The sequence below is a fragment of the Protopterus annectens genome, chromosome 2.part1 (genome assembly GCF_019279795.1).
Source record: "Protopterus annectens isolate FY-2018-M chromosome 2.part1, PAN1.0, whole genome shotgun sequence".
Lineage (NCBI taxonomy): Eukaryota > Metazoa > Chordata > Ceratodontiformes > Protopteridae > Protopterus > Protopterus annectens.
The window spans coordinates 1,460,839,143-1,460,864,023 of NC_056729.1; the positions used below are offsets into that span (position 1 = coordinate 1,460,839,143).

At 37.7% G+C, this 24,881-nt stretch overlaps 1 protein-coding gene across 1 annotated transcript in view; it reads right to left on the reverse strand.

The window, feature by feature from the left end:
- Positions 1 to 807: 807 nt before the first annotated feature.
- KLB (klotho beta) overlaps positions 808 to 24,881 on the reverse strand; it is a 556,186-nt gene continuing 532,112 nt past the window's right edge. The window contains exon 5 of the mRNA XM_044062936.1: positions 808 to 2,740. Coding sequence (XP_043918871.1) covers positions 2,412 to 2,740 — 329 coding nt within the window. The 3' untranslated portion in view covers positions 808 to 2,411. The remainder of the gene's footprint in view (positions 2,741 to 24,881) is intronic.

The following is a 24,881-nucleotide window of genomic DNA, read 5'->3' on the forward strand; positions in this document are numbered from 1 at the left end:
ACAGCAGCGATCATGATCCCTGTTCAGTGCATCTTTCATATTTGCCAGCATCAGTAAATAAACAGACTTCAGGGAAGCTTGCAAGATTAAAAAATAAATAATTTGTGTGACAACATGGTCTCTTAAAACTGAAGATTAGCATCTACATGTGAATGTGATTTTGATGCAGAAGTATATTTATTAAGCAGACTTTGAAATGCATAATAGAATGTATCCATGTCACGGGGGCTGATCACTCATCCATAAAGGGGGTTATATTTATTTTTTGTAACCAGGAAAAGATACCTTTTTGATTTAAATATCTACTTTTCAGTTTACATTTTTAAATTGTGGTGTAGTAATTCTCATATATGTATTTGCTACGAGGTATATGGGCAGTGGATTCTGATGCCACCATATACAGACCTAGGAAAATATGTCTGCAGTTGCAGTTATATTCCTACGTCTGCAGGTACTTTGTGCCTATTAAGTTACAGGAGTGCTGGCACAAAAATAAACAAAAAGAAAAAAAAAATGAAAACAAGTTGGTAAGTTAAATAACCTAGTCACTTGTTAGTGTTTGTCCGAATGTTTAACTATGACAGATAGTTTCCTTTAAGTTATACTAAGACTATATTATTATTTCTTATTTCTGGAATCATTATTCCAAATTATTTGAGCATTTGTTGTAGTAGCAGGCATGCCAATCATCTGAAATTACTCAATGATGGTCAAGACACATGTAATACTGTCTTCATATTGCTCTCATTCCTACGTGGGAGATACAAAGTTACATATGACAAAGCAATACAAATTCAGTAACAGAGGTGCAGTGCACAATCATATTTATTGAGTAACTGAACATTTGCCATGCAAAAGTGAGACCAAGCTGGGTACAGTGGCAGCATTTTGCATTTTAGAATGCTTACATATATAAAATATCTAAAAATAAGAAATAATTTATTAGAAATCTAATTGGTAGAGCTTTAAAATGTAATATTTTATGAAAAAAGTGACATTTCAATGTGGAAAATGGTTTCCCAACTGTAAAAAAATGTGGAGTACAAATACAGAATGTGACAGAATTTTGCGCTAATGAGCCATTGAGATAGAGATATAAAAACAGTAACGTGACACATAATATAATAGAGTAAGGACAGTAAAGATGTACAATTTTCAGTATAAAAACACTGAAATATTATGACACAGAAGATTTTAGAATATATGGATTTACAAACATTTCAGAACTATGAATGACATTTTTAAGACAATTACACATTGTATGTTCTTTTTTCACTTTAAAAGACCTGTGGAATTATCATTTTCTGATATCTGTACTTTCCTACAGCTTTCCAAACATCTGAGTTAATGTCACATTTTAATATACAGTTACTGTCAAACTTTGTCTAACTAGGATAGTAATGGAATTGGACAGACTGGCTTTAATTTGATATCTCACAAAAAGATTGCATCTTTATTAGGCTGTACTCCAATAGTGAGAGTCATGATAAAATGTCAGTCTGTCTGTAATCACAGCTGGTGACATTACACTTCAAAGTGGGATAACGTTGCAGTGATATTGATGTTTTATTTATATATATATATATATATATATATATATATATATATATATATATTCACAGAAAGAATAACAGTATAAGTTAGTTCATCATCCGCAATGGTGTTAAGGAAAATGCTCTTGTGTTTGTTGAAAAAGGGAAGGAAAGACCTAAAGGACCAAATTCTAGTTTATGTAGGTTAGCTAGCAATCCCCTGTCTGCTTGCATTTTTTTTGTATCCTTTAGGCTTTAAAAAAGTGTAAAGACCATTGTTTTTTGTGCTAAATACACTGAAATTCAGTGGTAACCCTCTTTCCAATATTGGGATAAGAAATAGTTTGAATGAATTCATTAGGAGATACTAGGATACATGTTTCCACATTATATGGTGAAGAGCTCCTCAGCTATATGAATTCTTTCAGTGCATGAAGTATTCTTTGAGGTGTTCACCTATTTTACAGATAAGTAAAAACTGGCAGTTTGTAGGGCAAGTGTTAAGGAGTATTTTAGATTTTGCATGATCAGTAATACTAAACATTCACCATTCAGAGCTCTCTGTAGGGATTAGAATAGTTTCACTGCTCTTCAGGAGTCAAAAAGAATTAACTTCTAGTTCTCTGTTTACCTTCGCTTAGTAGAATATGCATTTAATCATTCTTACATGCGTAACAGTGCAAGACACCAGAGCACATGCTAACACAAAGCATGTGGTACAGTTATACTTCATTTGTGTATGCTCTTTCATACATTCAGCATTCCTTTTCTCACTTTATTTATTGGAATGTTCTCAGACTTCTGACATTACTCATGAAACAGATCGACTCAATGACCACTAGTAGCATCAACCCTCCGAAAGTGCTTGAGTTTTGGTAGTTAGTAAGGGCTTTCTTTTTTCTTTCTGTGCAGGTGAATGATCATAACAAGCAGGACAAGAGCAAACAGGAGACAGAATCCAAAGAACAGCAGGGGTTTCTTCTCCACTAAGAATTCACAAAACAAACTACAGGATCCTTGTTCAGGGAAATGACATGCGTTAACTGAATTTTCAGCAGGAAATCCATTGTCACTGATTATTTTGTTGTATACCTCCACAGACTGCTTGGCCTTTGATTCAGCATATGGTGGTAAGAAGAACCCAATGAATGTATTGCTCAGCTTCCAGGCATAGTAGCCTTTTATATTGACATGGTCATTCTGAAATGCTGGAAAAGACAAGCACATTCTGATTAGTTTTATTTGCACAAGTAATTTACTGTAGATGCAAATAATATTACATGAAGACCATGCACCTCAACCAGCGAGACTCAAAGCCTTATGATACATACCTTCAAAGCAAATCTAGCCCAGGTAAATGTAAATGTAAAGGTCTACAGTAGTGTAAAAAAAAAAAAAACAGAAAATGATACATTTGGTAATGGAAAATATATTATTTGCATACATTTATTTACCTATTATTTATTGTAGTTTCTTTCTAGTGGGCTAGATCAATTTTCAGTAGAAGGCTAAAGCCAGATTACAAATGAAATTAGACCATGAAGTGGGGAAGGAAATAGTTTTCAGATACATTTTAGAGAGAAAGAAGTGGGACACCTATGTAACAGGTTGATCAAGAATGGAAAGGTAGTTAGGGAATGACATTGCATTGCTAAGGTGCTGAGTTACTTCTTCACATCAGTATTTGTATAAAACAATGAAGGAAGGAGAAGAATGCAGAGGGAAGTAAGAGGTACCCGTGTTGGCCATTAAGGACAGGGAGGACAGAAAAGGAGCTTTTCATCTTACAGGAATAAAAAGTTCAGGGTGCATCTGGAGTACTTGTCAGTGTTTATGAAAAAAACGAGAGAACCAGTCACAGAAATCTTTGTAGACATCTGGTTAAGGTAGAAGTACCTTATGACCAGAAAGTAGCTTATTCAGCGGAGGTACGAGGAGAGTAATATAGGCAGTTACAGATCATTTAGCCTAGCATCATTGGCTTGGAAGGTAACAGGGAGGGTTCAGAATGAAAGAATTGAGGCATTTATAAAGGACAGTCAGTTTCAGGACCTTGAAGAGCTAACAGGCAAAACTCCTGCAGTTCTGTGACTGGTAAAAGCTAAACTGGGTAAGGTAATATCAGTGGTCTGGATTCAGTAAAGCTTTTGACTTGAATCACATTAAAGACTAATTTGGTAGGCTGAAAGGGCTAGGTGTAGGCAGAATCCTATGAACTGGTCAGGTGAATAGCTGAGCAGAAGAACTCAGAAGATGGTATTTAGTAGAGGTTGCCAAGGGGTGATGTCGTGACCAGTGAAGCGTTACAAGACTCATTGCTGGGATACTCACTATTCAGCATATTCCTCTCTGATATGTTGGGAGTCATGACTAAAAGACCTAAAGTTATTTGCAGATAACACACAACTGGGACCAAAGTGGTAGTTGGGGGAGGGGGACTAGAGACAATGTAGACATTCTTTACATGTTAACTGAGTCAGGTCAGTTGAAATTCAGTACAAGAGTCTATACTTTTGACACAATAACCCAAAGGTAACAGTTAAGTTAGGAGATGCTAAACTATACAGATAATCTAACTGAAATGTAACTAAACTAAAAAAGTAACAAACCCTAACAAAACTGTCACCATGCTACTAAACTACAGCTCACCCCACCCAAAAAAAAGCAGATGCAAATAAAGATTAAAATTTACCTCAAAACAATAAAGGAATATCACTCATGAGACACACAATTAAAACGCTGGGAGACCACCTAAAGCCCTGTTCAGTAGAAAACTAGATAGTTAACATAGATCATTGAAGTCAATAGTAAATACTACTCTAACATTAAAAAATAAAGAAACAATGTGTACTGCAGGATTAGGGAGTATTTTTATATATATATCTCACCAGACCTCCATGTGATTCATATTTAAAACCACTATGTAGAGGTCAGTAAATAGTTCATCATACATGATCGATTCGTCCCACCAGTCCCTATCCAAACTAAATGGTTCCTGACCCAGAGACTCCCCAGACTCTGGAATAGATTGCCCATACATGTCAAGCAGAGTGCCTCTTTGGTCCTCTTCAAAAGGAACCTTGACGATTGGATGGGAGAAAGGAAATTCACCCTGGGGATCATGTCAGTCACCCTGCTAGACAGGGGTCCAGGGAAGTAAATAGTGTGGGAAGAAATAGTGAGGGAATTGTTATGGCTAGGCATGTATAGGCCCTAGGGCTGATAGCCTAGTACCAACCTATGAACCTATAAATCATCATCTCTGAGACTCTTTCATATAATTAATGAAAGAAAGAAAAGAGAAAGAATGAAGCTGCACATCCTGCCCTCAAAAGTAAATACATAAATATAAATAACATTTAAAAGTAAAATAAAATGAAACCGCACAAAACATTTGCTTCTACATATATAATTTATATGGAAATCATTTCTATTCTTACTAAAATATTCACTATATTCTCATTTATTGAAGCAGAAGCAGTGTTCACTATATTTTTCCAATATTTCTTTTATCTTAAACAATAACCAGTTAGGAAAACAAGATGTGTGCTCTATGTACATGGTGCACTCCATTAATACCTTGGTGACTGGATTCATAGTTTTAATTAATGAAAACTACTCTGTTTAATTACACCAAATCTATACAGTACCAAGGCTTACAATTTGTGATCCTTTTTAAATTATTTCCAACTAATGTCTGATTCATTCTAAGTATAATATTTTCTGATCTGAAATGATAACAGTAACCAACCAGACAAAACCAACTTATTTTATTGTCTATTTCTAAAAATTGGCTTATAAGTAAACAGTGAAACTATCTCACTGTGGGAATGCATATGAATTGTACCTATAATTCCACCATGCTTGTCAGTGCAAATATGTACTTTTATCAGTGTATCTGTTGAAGCCTATATTGCTGAATACTGTGAAATGTAATTTTAATAAGTATCCAGTTTTCTATTATTTTAAGAATATTCCACATTGGACTGTTTTTTATCCTATTCCACAATGTTATTTTAACTTAATCTGTACTTAGCTCATTTGCAGCTGTTTTAAATTCATTACATACCTCTCTTAGTCCCCTGTACATCATATTGTCAGCTCACTGGCCCTGTACTTTTCCTTAAATCTTCCCCATGTTAGAAAAGCCTGTACTTCTTCCACTTGGCTTCAGTGACTAGCCCCTTTATGTTTTATGTTTTTTACCCATCTGACTGTGTTTACCTTTCTTGTTTATATTTCCTCCACTTACTACCAGCACAGACCAGTTCCTCATTCCCAACAACTTCCCTTCTCTGACCAGTCAACTCTGGGTACTTGAGACATCATTCTGTGTTATTCCTGGAGTAGCATTTGTTATGTTCCAGAACAGTGCGTCTGGGTCTAGCTCTGTCTTCTGCATTCATTTTCTCCCCAGTCTTATCCACTCTGCTTGCTCTTGAAAATATTGCCACTGTAAAACTAACCTTAACTGGGATGCTCACCAGTAAGCATTTAGGATCAACACTCCTTAAACATGCCTGACATTTGAAAAGTATCAACTTTCCACATACTTCTACAGAGTTCTTCTACCCCACATAAATTCCTTCATTGTATTCCTCATATCCTTAAATAATGCTTCCCCGGGTAACATGGGGAAAGCCCTGAACCTGTATAACACTGCTGGCAATACAAACATCCATAAAGCCTAGGTTTTCCGGTCTGAATCCAATTCTGTCAGCTGCCATTGTATCAACCACCTTAGGCACTCCTCTTTTGCTTGACCAAATGTTACAGCCAATGCAGCCTCCACTCTTGGTGCCAGTACTACTACCAAATATTGTAACTGCTTCGTAGCTCACATTCCTGGAAACAGCTCTTTCATCCTCACTGAGGGGTGAAAAGTGAATGTCGCAGTTTGTGTTTTATGTATGTGTGTTTATTTTAAATCTGGAAATGTTTTCAAACTCCTGTAGAGTATGGAGTAAATCACTAAACTGAGTCTCTGGATCTGACAAATTATACTAAGAGGTCATCTGCATACAGGGACAATTTGTCTTCTTCCTCCCTCACTTTACTACCCCTAATCTCTGGCTTCCTTATTTGGAAGGCTAATGTCTCCAGCTAGAGAGCAGATAGCAGTGGGGGTAGAGGACACTCTCGTGTAGTTCCACTGTTAACATTAAAGACCTGATACAACTCCATGTAGACCTTATGTAAGTTCCCCATATATATTTCTTATCAATGTAATAAATTCTGACAGGAATATCATAGAGTCTTGTATCTGAAGCAGATACTACCAGCATACCCTATCAAACAAATCTTTAGTGTCCAAACTTAGTCAGCATTTCCTGTCCCTTATTCATTAGCTTTTAAAATCTAAACTAAAGTTCTGATAATGTTATCTGATGTTTGTCCTCCCTGTACCAAATCTACACTGATCATCCTTCACCAAACTAGGAGTGCAATCATTCAGCCTTTGAGCTAAAATTGCCATAAACATTTTGTAATCTTGATTAAGAATAGATATAGGCCTATGCAACCTAATTTCCAGTGGATCTTTGCCTGGCTTTAGTAGCACTGGCACTACCACTCTCTTACTGGATGGAGGAATGTCTTAGGTGAGCTCATGACCATTTTTGTCTTGCATTTTGTCTTCCATTTTTCCAGCATTTTGTTGTTTGTGTTGGTATATTCCATCACTGATTTGTTTATTTTAACCAGGTCTGTATGCAGTTATATTATATCCTCCTGTAGGTTACTGGAAGCCTACAGATGGCATCACCACTGATGTCCTTCAAGGATGCATCTGCAGTCCTTACAAATGGGTTGTCCTGTCGTCAGGCAGCCCTTCGGTCGGCCGGATTCCAAAGTCTGGGTCTGGCCTCGGCTGATGTCGCACTTCACCCGACGTCATAGCTGCAGTTATTCGGGTATAAAGGTATCAGCCGACGCCATCTTCCTCAGTCTTTCTTGCCGCGTGGCGCCCGAAGCAGAAGCTGTTCGCAAGTGCCGGTCAGTCAGAACCAGAGATTACTACTACTGAAGACTTCTAAAAAGCTAAGTACTCCGTTGGGGACTCTTTCTTGCCTCAGCCGATGTCAGAAAAAGTGAATAACTGTTTAACTTGTGGGAAACAAATACCTCATAAAGATTTCCACTCTTACTGCTTACCTTGTTTAGGCCCAGACCACGACGTAGCAGCTTGTCTAGCCTGTGCTTCTTTCAACCGACGAACGCTTAGACGTCGGTCGGAATTTGCTGATGAGTTTTTCGGCTCCACTTTTGCTTACATTATGCCGTCGGATACTCCGACTGCGCAAATATCTAAAAAGCGCAAGGAAAAGGACCGACACTCGCGGTCCGCGGTTTCGGCCGAAACCGAGTCGACGGTTCTTCCTTCGGCCGAAAGCTTACCTACTACCGAGGCCTCATCTAGCATGGCTGAATCTGCTACTGAAATCCCAGCAGGTTCACAGGATTTATCTGATACTATCCCTTTGGATATTTCTACCCCTGCACGTGGAGCTGCTAGGCCACCTGCATCCATGTCGATTAAGGCCTTTGCCAGGGCTAAAGCAGCAAAATCTACCAAAACTGTACCTGCTAAGACCCCCTCTCACAGGCCTAGCTCTAGTTCACAAATGCTTACTCTAGCAGAGGATCTCATTTCTTTGATCCGGGGATCCCAACTACACCCAGACAGGGCATCTCACCCACCTCCAGAGAAGAGGCCTAGAGTAGAGCCCCCTGAGCCAGTTTCTTCAGATGGCTCCTCTGATGAATCAGATAATTCAAACCCTCCAGAGGGCCCTTTTTCTCCTTATGAAGACTCTGATGCGGAAGAGTCCATTCCTTCTGCCTCTCCGCCTGAGGAATTTTCTTTTGGCGAAACCTTGCATGCTATGAGGGAACAATTTCAATGGCAGGGCCAGGATTTTTCAGACTCTAGGAAAAGGCTTAGAACCTTTTTGCATTTGCCACAGCATAGGCCTTTAGCCATTCCTCCAGTACTTACTGTTGTGGATGATGCATTTAATGATGTTTGTACTGCTCCTGATTCTCTTCCTCCGGCCCCTGCTAAGCCCGATAGGTACTACAGGGTTCCGGACACACATTATCATTTGTATAAGGCTCCTTTTGCAGATCCTGAAACTATCTCCCAGGAACCCAAGGCGGTAGCAGCTACCTCTGCCAAAAACCCCCTCCCCTCTGAAAGGGAATCTAGGGCCTTAGAGAGATGGGGTAAAAAAGTTTACACTTCTGCTACTCTTTCAGCTAGGGCCTTGAACTGTCAATTCCACATGATTCAGTATCAGGAATTTATGTTAGACCAGTTAACTAAAAAACTGTCCTCGTATGAACCATTAGACAAAAAATCTGTTCAGGAAATGGTACATAACATTCAGCAGGTCAGTAATCATTCCTTAAAATGCGGCTATGATGCACTGGAGGCTTCCTTTAGATCAGCCATGACTGGTACAGTGATCAGAAGACATGCATGGTTAAAAGAGCAGTCCTTACCAGACCATGAACAATATCCAAACACACCCGTGGAGACAATAATTCAACTGAGCTTCAAAGCAGTCCTTGGTCAATTCTGATTGTTTAAGAAACAATCAGAATTGACCAAGGACTGCTCTGAAGCTCAGTTGAATTATTGTCTCCACGGGTGTGTTTGGATATTGTTCCTGGTTGTTCTTACCAGACCATGTTAAATCAAAGCTTCTAGATGCTCCCATGGATAAGCTCAATTTGTTTGGCTCCCCTGCACAGCAGGTGCTGAAGAAGGTGGAAGAGAAAGCAAAATCTGTCCAGACAGTCAAGGATTTCTTGCAGGTCCAGCCTCCAAGGTTTAGCAGGAACTGGCCTTCCAAGAATTGGTCCTTTCCAGACACCACCAGAGCTCCGAGAGACAGGAATAGGCCCTCAAGAGGCAGGGGTCAATCCAGAGGTGCCTACAGGGGACGTCAGTGGCAGGCTAACAACCAGCGAGGTACAGCCACAGATCCAGCCACCACCACTTCCACAGGACAATCACAGTGACTTGGCTCTGGCACCGCCTACCAGGGAACAACTAGAAGCACCCTTAGGCGGGAAGCTAGCCTTATTTTCAGTAAACTGGCATTACATCACAGGAGACAAATGGATTTTACAGACAATAGATCAAGGTTACAGTTTTCACTTCCATACTCTACCAAGGAAGAGAGGAATGCCAAACCTACCTCCAAATCAGAAGACAGAAGCTCTAAAACAAATAACTCACTTACTAAGGATGAGAGCTGTAGAAAGGGTGCCATCTATGGAACAAGGGCAAGGATTTTACTCCAGACTTTTCCTGGTACCAAGAAAAGAAAACCAATGGAGACCTATTCTCGACCTGTCCGCTTTAAACACATACCTCATTGTTCCAAAATTCAAAATGCTGACCCTACAGCAACTTCTTCCCATGCTGGGCAAGGAGTCTTGGCTGGTAACTCTAGATCTCAAGGAGGCATACCTGCACGTCCCCATACGACCAAATTGCAGAAGATACCTCAGATTTCTTGCAGGATCAGAGCATTATCAATTCTCAGCATTGCCCTTTGGCTTATCTACTGCGCCCAGAGTATTCACGAAATGCCTGGCATCAGTAATTGCTCATTGCAGGCTTCAGGGGATTCAAATCTACCCTTACCTGGATGACTGCCTGTTACAAGCGGACAACAAAAACACATTAACAAAAGACTTGAAAAGGGTCATTCATCTACTGCAAGCCCTGGGATACACAGTCAATATAAAAAAGTCAAGGCTGATACCATCCCAAAGGATAACCTTCTTGGGTGCAGAGCTGGACACATCAAAACAAATGGCATTCCTAACAGTAGAAAAACAGGAGCAACTCCCTCTCTACTTCATGGCATTAACAAAGCAGAACCAGCTAACAGCAAGAAAAGTCCTGCAAGCCCTGGGTTACATGGCATCCTGCATAATATTGATTCCACATGCCAGACTACATATGAGAAAGTTACAGTGGTACCTAAGGAATTTATGGTCTCAGCACAAGCACAGCCTAGAAACCCAAATTCCAATAATTCCATGCCTGAAGCAAGAATTCCAATGGTGGGCTCAGGCCTGTCAATCAAACAAGGGACTGCCCTTCAACAGCACTCAACCAAGCCAGACCATCACAATGGACACCTCAGACCTCGGTTGGGGGGCGCACATGCTGGACAAGTGCATACAAGGCTTATGGACTCAAGACCAGCTGCACCTACACATAAATCAAAAGGAAATGCTGGCAGTAAAACTGGCAATACAGACATTCAGACCATGGCAATACAGACATTCAGACCATTTCTTCGACAGGGTCAACTGTTGATAAGGATGGACAACACCACAGTTATGTGGTACATCAACAAACAGGGAGGCACACATTCATACCCTCTATGCCGGATGGCAATGGACCTCTGGAATGTGGCCCTGAGCTACAACATTCAGTTACAAGCAATTTTTGTGCCAGGAAAAGAAAATATACTAGCAGACATCCTAAGCAGGACTACCACGGATGCCCACGAATGGATGCTGCATCCGGACATCTTCAAAACCATTACAGGGAAATGGGGACTACCAGAAATAGACTTATTTGCATCCCCACACAATCACCAACTGAAAAAATTCTGCACGAGGACGTACCACCCACTTGCTTGGAAAGTGGACTCCCTATCTTTCAGTTGGAAAAACCTGACAGCATATGCATTCCCACCTCTTCCCTTGATGCACAAGGTGCTATTGAAGATCAAAGAAGACCGTCCAAGGATCATCCTGATAGCTCCAGACTGGCCAAGGCAACATTGGTATCCATTACTGAGGAGTATGTCTCGGGAACAAATATGGCCTCTGCCCCTAGTTCCCTTACTGTTAACACAGAACAACTTCAAAACCCTGCATCCAAACCTGAAAACACTGCAGCTGGCTGCCTGGAACATTGCATAAGACCAAATAACCCAGATTTATCTTAAAGGGTTAAAGACATTATCTTGGAGGCTCGCAGACCCTCAACAAGAAAAACTTATTCAGCAAAATGGAAAAGATATTTCATTTGGAGTACTGCAAAAGGAGAAAATGTGTCACTGGTAAGCATTGCCAACATCCTGGAATACTTGGCAGAGCTCTTCCACAATGGCCTGTCCTATTCTTCCATTAAGATTCATGCATCAGCTATTTCAGCAGAATACAACTTGGATCCTCCAGTCTTCTCACATCCTCTGCTCAGGCAGTTTCTGAGAGGAATTAAAAATGTAAAACCACCTAGGAAGCCACCATTGCCAGCATGGGACTTGAACTTTGTGCTAGAAAAGTTGACACTCCCTCCTTTCGAGCCAGCAGCAACAGCAGAATTACAGTACTTATCATGGAAAACTGCTTTCCTGCTTGCAATCACTTCAGCAAGAAGGGTTTCAGAACTACAGGCATTAATGGCAGTACAGCCCTTCCTGATCTTCCATCAAGATAGAGTGTCCATGAGAACTAATCCTACTTTTATGCCAAAGGTTGTCTCCAGGGTATCTTTAAACCAAGCTATCCACCTGCCTACATTCTTCCCCAACCCACAGAACAGGGGAGAAAGACTGTTGCATACCTTGGATGTACATAGACAATTACGTTACTACCTGGACAGGAGCAAGAGCAATAGAAAAACTGACCAGCTACTGGTAGCATATGCAACAGGAATGGAAGGAAAAGCAATTTCAAAACAGACAATCTCTAAGTGGATAGGAAATTGCATTAGATTTTTGTTACTCTTACCATGGGAAGAAAACTCCAGAAAACATCAGACCTCACTCTACAAGGGCTACAGCCACTACCACAGCTTTTCTACGAGGAGTGGCTACCAAAGACATTTTAGAGGCTGCTACTTGGAGCTCCGTGCATACATTTGCCAAGCATTATAATTTACCCTTATACTCCAGATCCCGAGCAGGTTTTGCCACTGCTGTTTTGCAAGGGATCTTAACTACACCATAATCTTATTACTCCTCCTCCCTCAGTTTGGCTATGGTATTCTACCCATTTGTAAGGACTGCAGATGCATCCTTGAAGGACATAGTACAGTTTTGTACCTACCATAAATGTAGATGTCCGATAGGCATGCATCTGCAGTCAGGATTACCCTCCCTCCTTCCCCTCTGAGGTACTCCTAGGGTATTTACTCATCTTCTAGCTAGCTGGGGGAATCTATTATGGTGTATTTGTTTGTATATATGTATATACATGTTTATTTTTATTTGCTCTCTCTTATTTGGAAACTTTTGCAATTATCCAAATTTAGCCTTCCTAGAGGGCACCTGGCATCTGGGGCAAGAAACACTGAGGAAGATGGCGTCGGCTGATACCTTTATACCCGAATAACTGCAGCTATGACGTTGGGGGAAGTGCGACATCAGCCGAGGCCAGACCCAGACTTTGGAATCCGGCCGACCGAAGGGCTGCCTGACGACAGGACAACCCATTTGTAAGGACTGCAGATGCATGCCTATCGGACATCTACATTTATGGTAGGTACAAAACTGTACTTTGTGTGCAACTCAGTAGGAACAAAACTAGTAGCTAAACTTGGGACTTCCAAGATGGCTGTACACTGAGTAACAGCTTGTTTCTAGCTCTCCCAGTGTGAAAACAGAAACTCAGCAGAGAAGGCCAGTAGACTTGTGTTCAGCAAAAAGTAATGCAACCTTCAGACATGACTTCCAGTAACCTACAGGAGGATATAATACAACTGCATACAGACCTGGTTAAAATAAACAAATCATGGATGGAATATACCAACACAAACAACAAAAGGCTGGAAAAATGGAAGAAGCTTTAAACAGACATTCAGATGAGATGATAAAGGTGCAAAAATCAGAGGTCAAAATGAAGAAAAGGCTAGCTGAATATGAGACTGCTCAGGAGGAGATGTTTCAAAAAATAATAGAATTAGAGGACAGAGCACATAAGGAAAATCTGTGATTTTCAGCTATACCAGAGAAGCTGGAAACAACAGACTGCATTAATTATATGAAAGTACAAATAAGCAACTGGACTGGTATTCCACAGCAGGAGTTGTTAGTTGAAAGGGCACATTGTATATATGCTCCAAACCTAGCTATAAGAAAGCACCCTAGACCTTTAATAGTAAAGATGGAATCCTACCAGCAGAATGAGTTGATTCTGACAACACTGTGGCAGAAGGGCAAAAAACTAAAAGTGGGAGACAGCAGAGTGTTTGTGGAGAAGGATTACTCATTGTACACCAGGCAGAAGAGGAGCAAATACATTCCACTACTCAGGGAATGTGAAGATGCAGGTGTGAGATTCAAACTGTTCTACCCAGCTGTCTTTAAGTTATTCTTCCCTGAAGGGACAAAATCATTTTTAGATGAAGTGCATGCTAAGGAGGAAATACAAAAGTTTGTCCAACAAAAAGTGAGCTGTGAAACAGAAGGAGGTTCTGCTTCTTGTTCTTCTAAGACTGTACCTGTGAAACCTTTTCCAGTATTTCAATGGAAAATTTTGGAGAGAAGGAAGGGAGCATGAGACTTGAAGAATCAAGAGTATGTTGGAAATGTACATACTCGATATCTATCGGATCACTCAAAAATTTCATTAAGGTTTTCTAAAGATTTAAAAGATACAAGAATGCATAGAGGTTACAATTGGTCACTTAATCCAAATTTGTTAAATAAAAAGGATATAATAGATGAAATTGTAAAATATCTGAAAGGTTTAACAGATAGGATGAAGCTTCAGGAACATACTCCTGATATTGAATGGGCAGCAGCTAAATCCCAAATTAGAGGATTTCTTTTGCAAAAAGCATCATATTATAAGAAAAGGCAAAACAATGACATTCAAAAATTAGAAACAAAAGTGAAGCTACTCGAGAAAGAACTGATTCAGAATTTTAATGCTCAAACAGAGAAGGAAATGTTGAAGTGTCAAAGGGATCTCTTCTTGCTGCATAATAGTAGAGTAACACTTCAGGAGCATAGGTGTTTTGTGAAATATGCCAATAATGTTCAAATACCGTCAAAAGCATTGGCAAGGATTTTAAATCAATCGAAAACAACTGTACATATTTCGGAAATACAATGCAATGACACAGTGTATTCTAAAACTGAGGATATTATTGATATTTTCGAAAAAATCTATACCAAGGTTTATGAGGGTCAAATTGATAGATCTATACATAAACAGAATAAAAGATTCTTGCAAAAAATTAATTTTCCAAAATTAGAAGAGAGTCTGCAAGGTGATCTGTTTAAACCTATATCTTCAGTGGAAATAGTATATGTAATTCAACATATGAAAGTACATAAGTCCCCAGGTCCTGATGGTTTGACAGTTGAATTTTATCATTGCTGATAGTTTTGGTAAAATATTGTCTCATGTATTTAACTACATAATCAGAAATAAAATTAGTGACCCTCACCTTAATGCGTCAAAAACAATCTTTATACATAAAGCTAATTCAGACCCCCAAAGCCCAGACAATTGCAGACCAATAGCATTAATAAATGTGGATATGAAAATTCTAACTACCATTATAGCATGTAGATTAAAAAAGATTATGATCCATTTAATTTCTAAGGAACAGGCTGGATTTATGGCAACTAGACAAACTAGTGAAAACACACTTACACTACATAATATGATGATGTATGCTAAACAAAACAACTCTAATATTTATGCCCTTATAATAGATGCTCAGAAAGCATTTGATAGAGTGGATATAAACTTTTTGTTTGATGTGTTGCCTTATTTCAATATGCCACAGGAATTTATTCAGATACTACAAATATTATATAGTAATCCTTATACTACGTTATATATTAATAGGAGTTATTCTAAAAGAATACAGATTTAAGGTGGTACACGGCAGGGTTGCCCTTTGTCCCCCTTATTGTTTAACCTTTATTTAGAACCTCTATTTTTATATATTAAGCAAAATCTGTATCATAATGCACCAATACTTTATAGGAATAAATTAGTAATGTCGGCATTTGCTGATGATCTTATTATTTATTGTACAACCCCAATTTCTGATAGTGAAAAGATATTAAATGCTATAAACGAATTTTCAGAAGTCTCTAATTACAAAATTAATTTGGAGAAAACTAGTATTTTCCCGTTAAGAGCCCCTAAACCTTTTTCATTAATGTCCCTGGTGGGGAAGATATCATGTAAAGAAAATATCAAATATTTGGGTATTAGCTTCTCTACGGATAATAAGGGCTTTTATAGTAATAATATTAAACGAGTATGGGAACTAATAGTAGCTGATTTTGGCAGATGGAGGAATTTAAGACTACCGGTATTGGCAAAAGTATCAATAGTGAAAATGAATATATTACCACGAATGTTTAGGTCTGCTCAAGTATCAATTACAAAGACGTTTTTTAAACAAATTCATAAAGATTTAGCTAAATTTATTTGGGAGCCAAAGAAAACTAGAATATCGTATGAGAAATTAATGACCCCGAAGAGTAGAGGAGGACTTGAGTTACCGAATTTTGAAATATACTATTTAATTGTGAATGCCAACAGGTGTTTAAGAATTGCTAATTACAAGGTAATTAGTACAAAGTGGATACCAACTTGGGTGGTCTTGAATTACAAGCATATTCTAGATCGGAACATAAATCCTAAAGCTTTACCCTTTTTGGATAAAAGTAGTTTGATAAAGTATGGGATTATGGACCACTTAAAAACATATGTGTCATCTTTGCAAAATTTATTCCAATCAGTAGACTTGTTGCAATATATGATGATTTTTCAGCCTTTCCATAGGAATCCCAAAATAATCAGTTGATTGATCTTAGTAAATTCCCATTAATAGTTAATTTGACTCTGATTGATGTTTTTACTAAATTTCATTTATCGGCTTCGCAAGTTAGACAGGAATTGAATCTTCCTAAGAGTTATATGGTTGTCATGAGACAAATCAGAGAACTTGCTCTGAGTCATTTTGAAAACTTTAAACCGGTAGTCGGAATTGTGGATAAATGCTCTGAATTGTGGCAGGCTCTCCAACAGGAGGTCAAATTTATAACAACAACAAATAAATTAAATTAAAATTTCAGGATAAAATTCTGTTGTCAGGGTATTGGGTAAACAAAATAACAGTAGCAGATAATCAGGTATTAAAAGCAATTGATTTAACAATAAAATCGGTCTCCTTTCAAAAGTTGATGTATACGCAGTTGATGATTTGGAATAATGCCTATTATACTCGTCTTAGATTACATAAATTTAATCCTAGGAATTCTCCAACTTGTCCATATTGCACAAATCAAACAGCGGATCTTCTTCATATGTTCTGGAGCTGCAAGTGTATATATATATATATAAACTTTGGAACTCTCTTAGAACACAACTACAAAAGATGGGTTATCAAAGTTCAACGTTATCATGGGAGTTTATGATTCTACATGTTCCTCCAAGAGAGCTCTCTAGGTCACAAACTATAATATGTATGAATATTTTTTTGCTGATGTAGTTATATATAGCTACAAATTGGCTAGAACCAGACAAGACATCATGGGATAATTTCAAGCTTGTGGCTATAAAGCATATATTAGCACATAAATTACTCCTGAAGCAAAGTAACAAAAATATTAAATATGGGAAAAGGTTTTTAACATTATATTAGCATAATACTGTTATTAGGAATATATTAAAGTTTGGATGTATATGTGGAGGAAACAATGTTTTGAAAACATGTATGATATGTATGGACGCAAAGTACTTCTACAAATGTTTTGGCTTTGTTTTTCTTCCCTGGTGTTTTTTTTTTTTGGATTAATGACGATTTTTATATGGAAGCATTTCATGTAGATATTGTATATAGTTTTGATAGTAATAGTAGTGAATTATGTGTGTGATTTTATTGTATTTTGAAAATATATATCAATAAAGATTTATTATGGAAAAAAAAAAGAGTATGTTGGAAATGAAGCAGAGAAAGGATTTGGGCAATGGAGAACAGTAATAAAACCAGTAACAATGTGGGATTACAGTGCAATAATTATATTTGTGAAATATGACAGATTAAGAAAATCTGCAAATATTGTACTTTTTCAAAGTTTGTTGGATTTGTGGAGGACTCTAAAGTATATGCCCTACTTCATGTCATTAATGTTTGGAAAACTGCTTTGGGGAGGGAAAAAAAGGGGAGAGAGAGACAACTTCAAGTAAAGAAAAATTTTCTTTTATTTATAGTACTGGATTTGTGGTGTATGGTTTTCTTTGCATGCTATTTTAAGTCTAATGAGGATTGTAAACAGGTGCTGTTGTTTTTCTTTTTCTCCCCTCTTCTCTCTTTCTTCTTGTACACTTTTGAGAAATATAGGCAATGCAATGAACAAAAAGTGTCTGGTTAAAAAGGCATGACAAGGTTAAAATTAATGTGCTTTTTCTCATTCCTGTATGGGGGAGTGATTGGATTAAAGACCTTAGAGTGATTATTTTTAAGAGAGAGCAAGTAAATGAAAAAGAATATTGAATATTATGAAGCTTTTTTCCCTAGCAAATACATGTATACTTAGTAGCAATTCTACAGCTGGTCTTCATGTTTCCATGGAGACAATCTGATAAAGAGAAACTGGAGACCACCTGGTGGAAGGGGATTGGCTGCGGGAAAGGAAAAAAAATAAAGAAAAGAGAAATTGGTAAGGACATAATGTTCTCTGAAAGCAATCAGGGATTTCCCAGCTGGGAGAGCTTTAAAGACAAAATCAATTAGACTTGAAGTAAAGTTTTCTCTCTCTCTCTTTTTTTGAAATGCAATGGGGATACTAATATAAAAAGGTGCTTTTATTTTTTTTATTTTTCTCCCTTCTTTTATCTTTTTCTTCATTCAGTTTTAAGAAATGTAGGCACTGCAAAGTAAAAAAAAAAAAAAAGAGAGAGAGAGAGAGAGAGGAGAAGGGGTGAGAGAGGAAAGGTCTGGTTAACAGAGTATGACAAAAGAAAAATCAGTGTGCTTTTTCCAAAGCTTTCATAGAGAAATAACCAGGTTAAGACTCTAGGCATAATCTAGTAATACTTTTATTACAAAGTATGTAAATGAAAAAGAATATTAAATATTATAAAGCTTTTTTCTGGTGAACAAGGTACCCTTAGTTTTATGTCTGGTTTGCATATCACTAGACGACAATTTGATAAAGAGAAATGGCTTGGAGAAAGTGTTTACTGAAAGCATTCAAGTGTTTTCTCAGCTGGGAGTACTATAAAGATAAACAAAATCAAATAGAATTTCCTATTAACACAGGCTGTACCATGCGTCTTAGCATGACTAAACTTTCTTTTTGGCTAACTCTAGCCTGTCTGTGTAGCTATCATTATAGAGCTTTTGTTCTTATTAGGAAGCAAAAACTTCAATATTTGAAGATGTACATAGTTTTGTGTCATTATTATGTTAATATGTTTTAGAGGGGTTTGGGGGGGTCATTTGTTTGGTTTAATGGGTTTCAAAAAACAAAAGGTTATGTAAGATGTGGCGTAGGCTAAATGGATATAACAATAAACAACTGTATAAAAGACCAACCTGCCGAACAGTGTATACATGAAAAGTTGGAACTAGACATTCAACAAAAAAGCAGTTATACATAAAAGATGGTAATGATAACTGTATAAGAAAATGATGCTTTATGTAATGTCCTTCAATCTGAATGGTCTTACAGATAAATATGAAAAAGTAAGAGTAGTGAACTATATTAAAAGTGTAGATTGCAAATAGTTATGCTACAGGAGACACACCTGGAAAGAACTAAACATGTGAATTTGATAAAGAAAGGTTTTCAGGGTGGTTTTTCAGCAGAATATCTGGGGCTAAGGAAAAGAGGAGTACCTATATTAATTGCAAAAGGAGCTCCAATAATGATAGATGAGGAAAAAAAGATAATAGAAAATATATACTACTAAGGCGCTACTTGCAAGGGAGGAGGATTACACTGGCATGCATTTACATTCCACCTAAAACTGCTATAATGGAGCTTAAGACATTTCTGGGAGAAATAATCAACTTTCAGCAAGGAATATTACTTATGGGTGGAGACTGGAATTTGGTTTGCAACAGTTAAGATGTGTCTGGGGGGTCTAGAAGGGAAAATATTACAAAAGAGGGTAGATTTTTGAAGAAAGTTATGAAAATGTTTGGCATGGAAGATGTGAATTCAGTATTAGGAGTTCAGAGTGAATTCATATATTATTCTCCAAGATACAAAAACTCAGCTAGGCTAGATAGAACTTATATCTCATAGGAGCATGTGCATTTAATTGAAGGTCTTGAAATGTACCCAATAACTATTTCAGATCATGTGCCAATAATAACTAAAATAAAAATGCAAGGTAATGAAATACAAATGAGACATTGGCGCTTTCCCACCTATCGGTTGAAAAGAGGGGAATTTAAGGAATGGGTTTTGAAATTAATTCAGGAGCTACTAGTGAAGACAGAAATGTCTTCTGAAAATATAGCTAGGGAATCGGATAAAATTAAAGTGGAGTTTAAAACTATGGTGGAAATAAAGGAAAGGGAGCTATGGTTAAGAAGTAACAAGAATTATTTAGAGGGACTGACAAATGTTAAAGTATTGCAAAATAGAGGAACTCTCTCAGAACAAGAAAAGGAGCAACTGCAGAATGCTAAACAGAAAATAAGGGATTAACTCAATAATATGCAGGAGTTTAGAAAGACTGCTGTTAAGCAACTGTTGTTTAATAATAATTCTAGAACACAAAAACTTTTAGTACAACAACTCAGGCAACAGAAAGTAGAAAGAGCTGTCACCATGCTTAGGAAACCGATAACAAGGAAAATACAAGAGATCCTGTAAAAGTGTTAGAAATACTTCAGAAATTTTAGGAAAGTTTGTATAAAGCAGACAAATATGGAAATCAAAAAATGTACAAATGGAAATGTTTATGGAAGAATTAAATGTGCCAAGATTATAGGTAGACGAGGCTCAATTACGAACAGGATAAGAGGAGATGATAAAAATGGCTATGTATAACCAGTCTACAGGAAGGTCCCCATGAATAGATGATATTCCTGTGGAAGTCTGGAAGCTAGGAGAGGGAAAACTGATAAAGATCTGGAAAGTTTTGTTTAACAGTATTTTAAGAGGAGGAGAAGTACCAGCATCCTAGAAGAAGGTGGTGGTAATGGTAATACCTAAAGAGGTAAAGATCGTTCGGATCCAGCTTCATACAGGCTCATTTCAATACTAAACCATGATTATAAAGTGTTTGTCTATAACAGCTAACATAATGGCAAAAGAGATACCAAAATTGATAGATATGGATCAGTGTGGTTTTGTGGAGGGGAGGCAAACATTTGACAATATTAATAGAACACTGATGATTCAGAGGGAAGCAGAACATAAGAAAATACCATTGTTATTGGTGGGTCTCGAGGCAGAGAAAGCATTTGACAGAGTAGACTGGGACATGACAAAACCAGTAAGGGACATTACAGTGTTGTGGATCATTTTAAGACAATTTCAGATCTTCTCTGGATGCAAAATTAATGAAGCCAAAACAAAGGCAATAGTGGTAAATTATTTACCCACACACAAATTGGTCCAACAATATCCATATTATGAGGACATGATAAAATGAAGTATTTTGGAATGTGGATTAGAAATGACTCTGTTGTGGCAGCAAAGGATATGTGGGAAGAGACTAAACAGAAGATAATACAAGCATTGAGAAACTGGAAGCTTTGTTACATGGATATGCATACTAAGATATAAGCAATTATAGTTTTTAGTCCCTTTAGTCTTATACATAGGTCAGGCATATTGTTATCAACCAGAAGAGAAGCTGTGGATAGCAATTAAAAAGAGTTGAAGGATTTTATCTGGGAAGGGAAGACAGCTAGGGTCACATGGGATAAGCTGATTTTTCCAAATAACAAGGCGAACTAGGATTACCCAGTTTGAGGGGGTACTTTACAGCAGAACAGTTAAAGCTGTTATACATAGCACAAGCAGAAAACTATAATTCAAAGTGGAAAGGAGTGATAATGATATAGGGGGGAGCTCAACAAATAAGGAGAGATTGGCATTTTGGATGCAGACTCTTAAGGAGAACAACAAAAATCATAGAGTATTACAGTCATAAAATAGCAGGGAGTATTCTAAGAACTAAACCAGCATGAGAATGGAGAAAAGAGATTCTGCCAATAGGGATGACTGTGCTAAGGAATACAGATAATAGGCAAGAGGGGGTTGGCATTTATTGGAGAAAACTGGCAAAGGAACCAATGTATTAGGAGCAAATAACTAGAAAGGGAAAGGTAATAGAATGGGAAGAGGCCAAGAATTTATTTGGACTGCAGGTTAGAGATTGCCTTCCCTATCAAGGATTGATATCAGAGTACAGGCAAAGAGAAAGAAATGGGGGGCGGGTCCTAAATGAAAGACCAGCACTGGTGGAGTTTTTAATAGAATCTAGAATAGAAGCTGCCATTAAAAAAGGAATAATTAGTAGAGCATATAAAATATTGCAGGATAATTATTGGAATCAAACAGGGGAGCTCAGAAAGGATTGGGAAGAGAGACTGGATAAGCAATTCACAAAGAGACAATGGGCGGATATATGTATGTCTCCCAAATATGCAATAAAGTCTAGAAGATTTAGGATCTTTGTCTGGAAATATTTACATGGGTATTTTTATACACCAAGTAGACTTTTTCCTGAGGTGGATAGCAAATGGAGGTGTGAAGGGCAAGAAAGAGGTAGCTGGGAACATATTTTTTGGGAGTGTGATGAGCTGGCAGACTTTAGAGATTCCCTGTGGATTGCTCTGTCAGAGATACTGGGTAAGCAGATTGGATTGTCTGGGGAGATGATTCTTTTGAGCTATGATCCAGAATCAGAATTTCCTAGACATAGTAAAGCCTTGCTGAGTTTAATTATGGTGGCTGCCAAAAAAGCAATTAGTAGAAAATGAAAATAAAAGTCTAGACCAACTTTACTAGAAGTAGTGAATATAGTAACACATAAAACAATTGCAACTGGGATCTTTAGAAAAGAGAAGGAGCAAACTACATAGGAAAAAATGGGAATTGCGGGAACAATATATGCAGAGAAGGAATGAGGTTTAAGAGGCAGGATTTGAATAAGCCATATAGTTCTTAAATGACAATGACTGGATAGATAAGAAGTGATGTATAATGTTTGCAACTACAGTTGTTTCAATGGTGTCTGTGATATATAATGTTGCAAGTAAAGTGGTGTCAATGTTGTTTGTTTTTCATTTATATAAATGTAACACTGCCTATGTCATATGTGATAATTTAATAAAGATGTTTATTTGGGGAAAAACAGTAAGCATGCTTACAAATGTACCATCATTGTTTGCATGAGTTGCTGCAATAACTATAATATGTGGTTACATCTAGAATAGTATCATATTTTTTAACTAGAAGGATGCAAAAATTAAGCAAGAGTGGCACAGAATGAACAGAACCACATGTGAAAAAGGCCCATTAAATAAATATTACTGAATGCTCTTTAATTTTCATTATTTTTCATCACTTTCCATTTGAGTCATAAATGCAGAGTAGAAATGATGCTGCATAAGAACAACACAAGTCATGTTTCTTTGCAGGAATAACATGGTAAATAAAAAAGGCATAACTAAAAAAAAAAAAAAAAAAAACCTGATAGACTCCTTAAACTGTGAACTTAAGTTTAGCTATCTGAAAGGGCATGTTTAACACTATTAATTAAGCAAACAGGTATATTATCAGGTCCCACAGAGGAAGTATTTTTAATCTTGTTTAGTTTAGTAAACAGATTTTAGTTATAACTGGTAGAGTAAGAGATTCAAATATTTCAGGACTTAATTGGCTCCAAATTTGTTGACAAGCATATTGGCAATGTCATTCAGGCCAGAATAGGAGGCCTGCTTACTAATGCGCTCTGAGAAATGTACAGTATTTTTTTACTTTTCTAACATTGATAAAGAAGAACTTTCCAAGATGGTTGCACGCTGATCAACACCTTAACTTCAGCTCTCCTAGTGTGAAAAAAGAAACTGAAAAACAAGGGCCAGGAACTCTGTCACATTTAGTAAATTAATTTACTGGCTGGTAAGTACACTGCTTGGATGCCAGAAAAAAATAAACTAAGAGAGCCTGAAAATATTAACTACAAAAAGTGAAGAGAAAACACACTGACTGGGATAAATCCTGCAGCAATTCAGTAAATAGCAATTCAATCTCCATTTTTGGTGAAGACATGGCTTCCAGTAATCCAGAGGAAAAAAAGTCAAATGTGCTCAGAGCTGAATAAAATAAATGAAAGACTGAAGGAATGTATCAACTCAAATAACAAAAGTCTGGAAAAATGGAAGACGCTTTAACAGATATTTAGATAAGCTGATACAAAAATCAGAGGTCAAAAGGAAGAAAAGGCTAGCTGAAAATGAGATTATTCAAGAAAAGATGTTTCAAAAACTGGTAGAACTAGAGGACAAATCACATAGTGAAAATCTGAGATTTTCTGCTGTACCAAAGAAACTAGAAGGAACAGACTGCATTAATTTTATGAAGGTACAAACAAGCATCTGGACTGGCATTCCACAGCAAGTACTGTTAAGTGACAGGAACACAAGTTAAATAACAGAATGGCATTAAATGTACTGATCCCAAGGATACTGCTAATATCCTGGCAGATCGATTCAGTGCCAACTTCACCCCCTAAATGGCCCATCTCAATACCGGCAGATTGCCAAATTCCGGTAATAACGGCCGCACAGGTAGAAAACGCACTCTCCAAAGCTAAGAATACAGCATCCGTGGGACCAGATGACATCCCGGGCTGTGTACTGCATGAACTACAATATGAACTGGCACCTCACCTAAGTGTCATGTTTAATCATAGCCTCACCTCAGGTTTTGTGCCCACTGAGTGGCACAGGGCTACAGTTATCCCACTCCACAAGGGGGGATCCACCTTGGATCCCGGAAACTACCGTCCCATCAGTCTGACGAGTCTTATCTGCAAGGCCATGGAGTGTATTATCATGGAAGTTATAAACAAAGACATTGGCAACCTTCAAACACTGGACCCCACCCAGTTTGGGTTTGCGAAGGACCGATCTTGTCTCCTGAACCTGACTGACTTCTTCGAATCAGTCTCCAGAGCCATGGGCAAGGGTAAGGTGGTTCACACAGCCTATGTAGACCTTACCAAGGCCTTTGACACTATCCCCCACTCTGGAATCATAGATAAATGTACTAAGCTGGGCATTAATCCCTATGTTCATAGGTTCATAGGTAGGTACTAGGCTATTGGCCCTAGGGCCTATATAAGCCTAGCCAAATGTACCCTGGC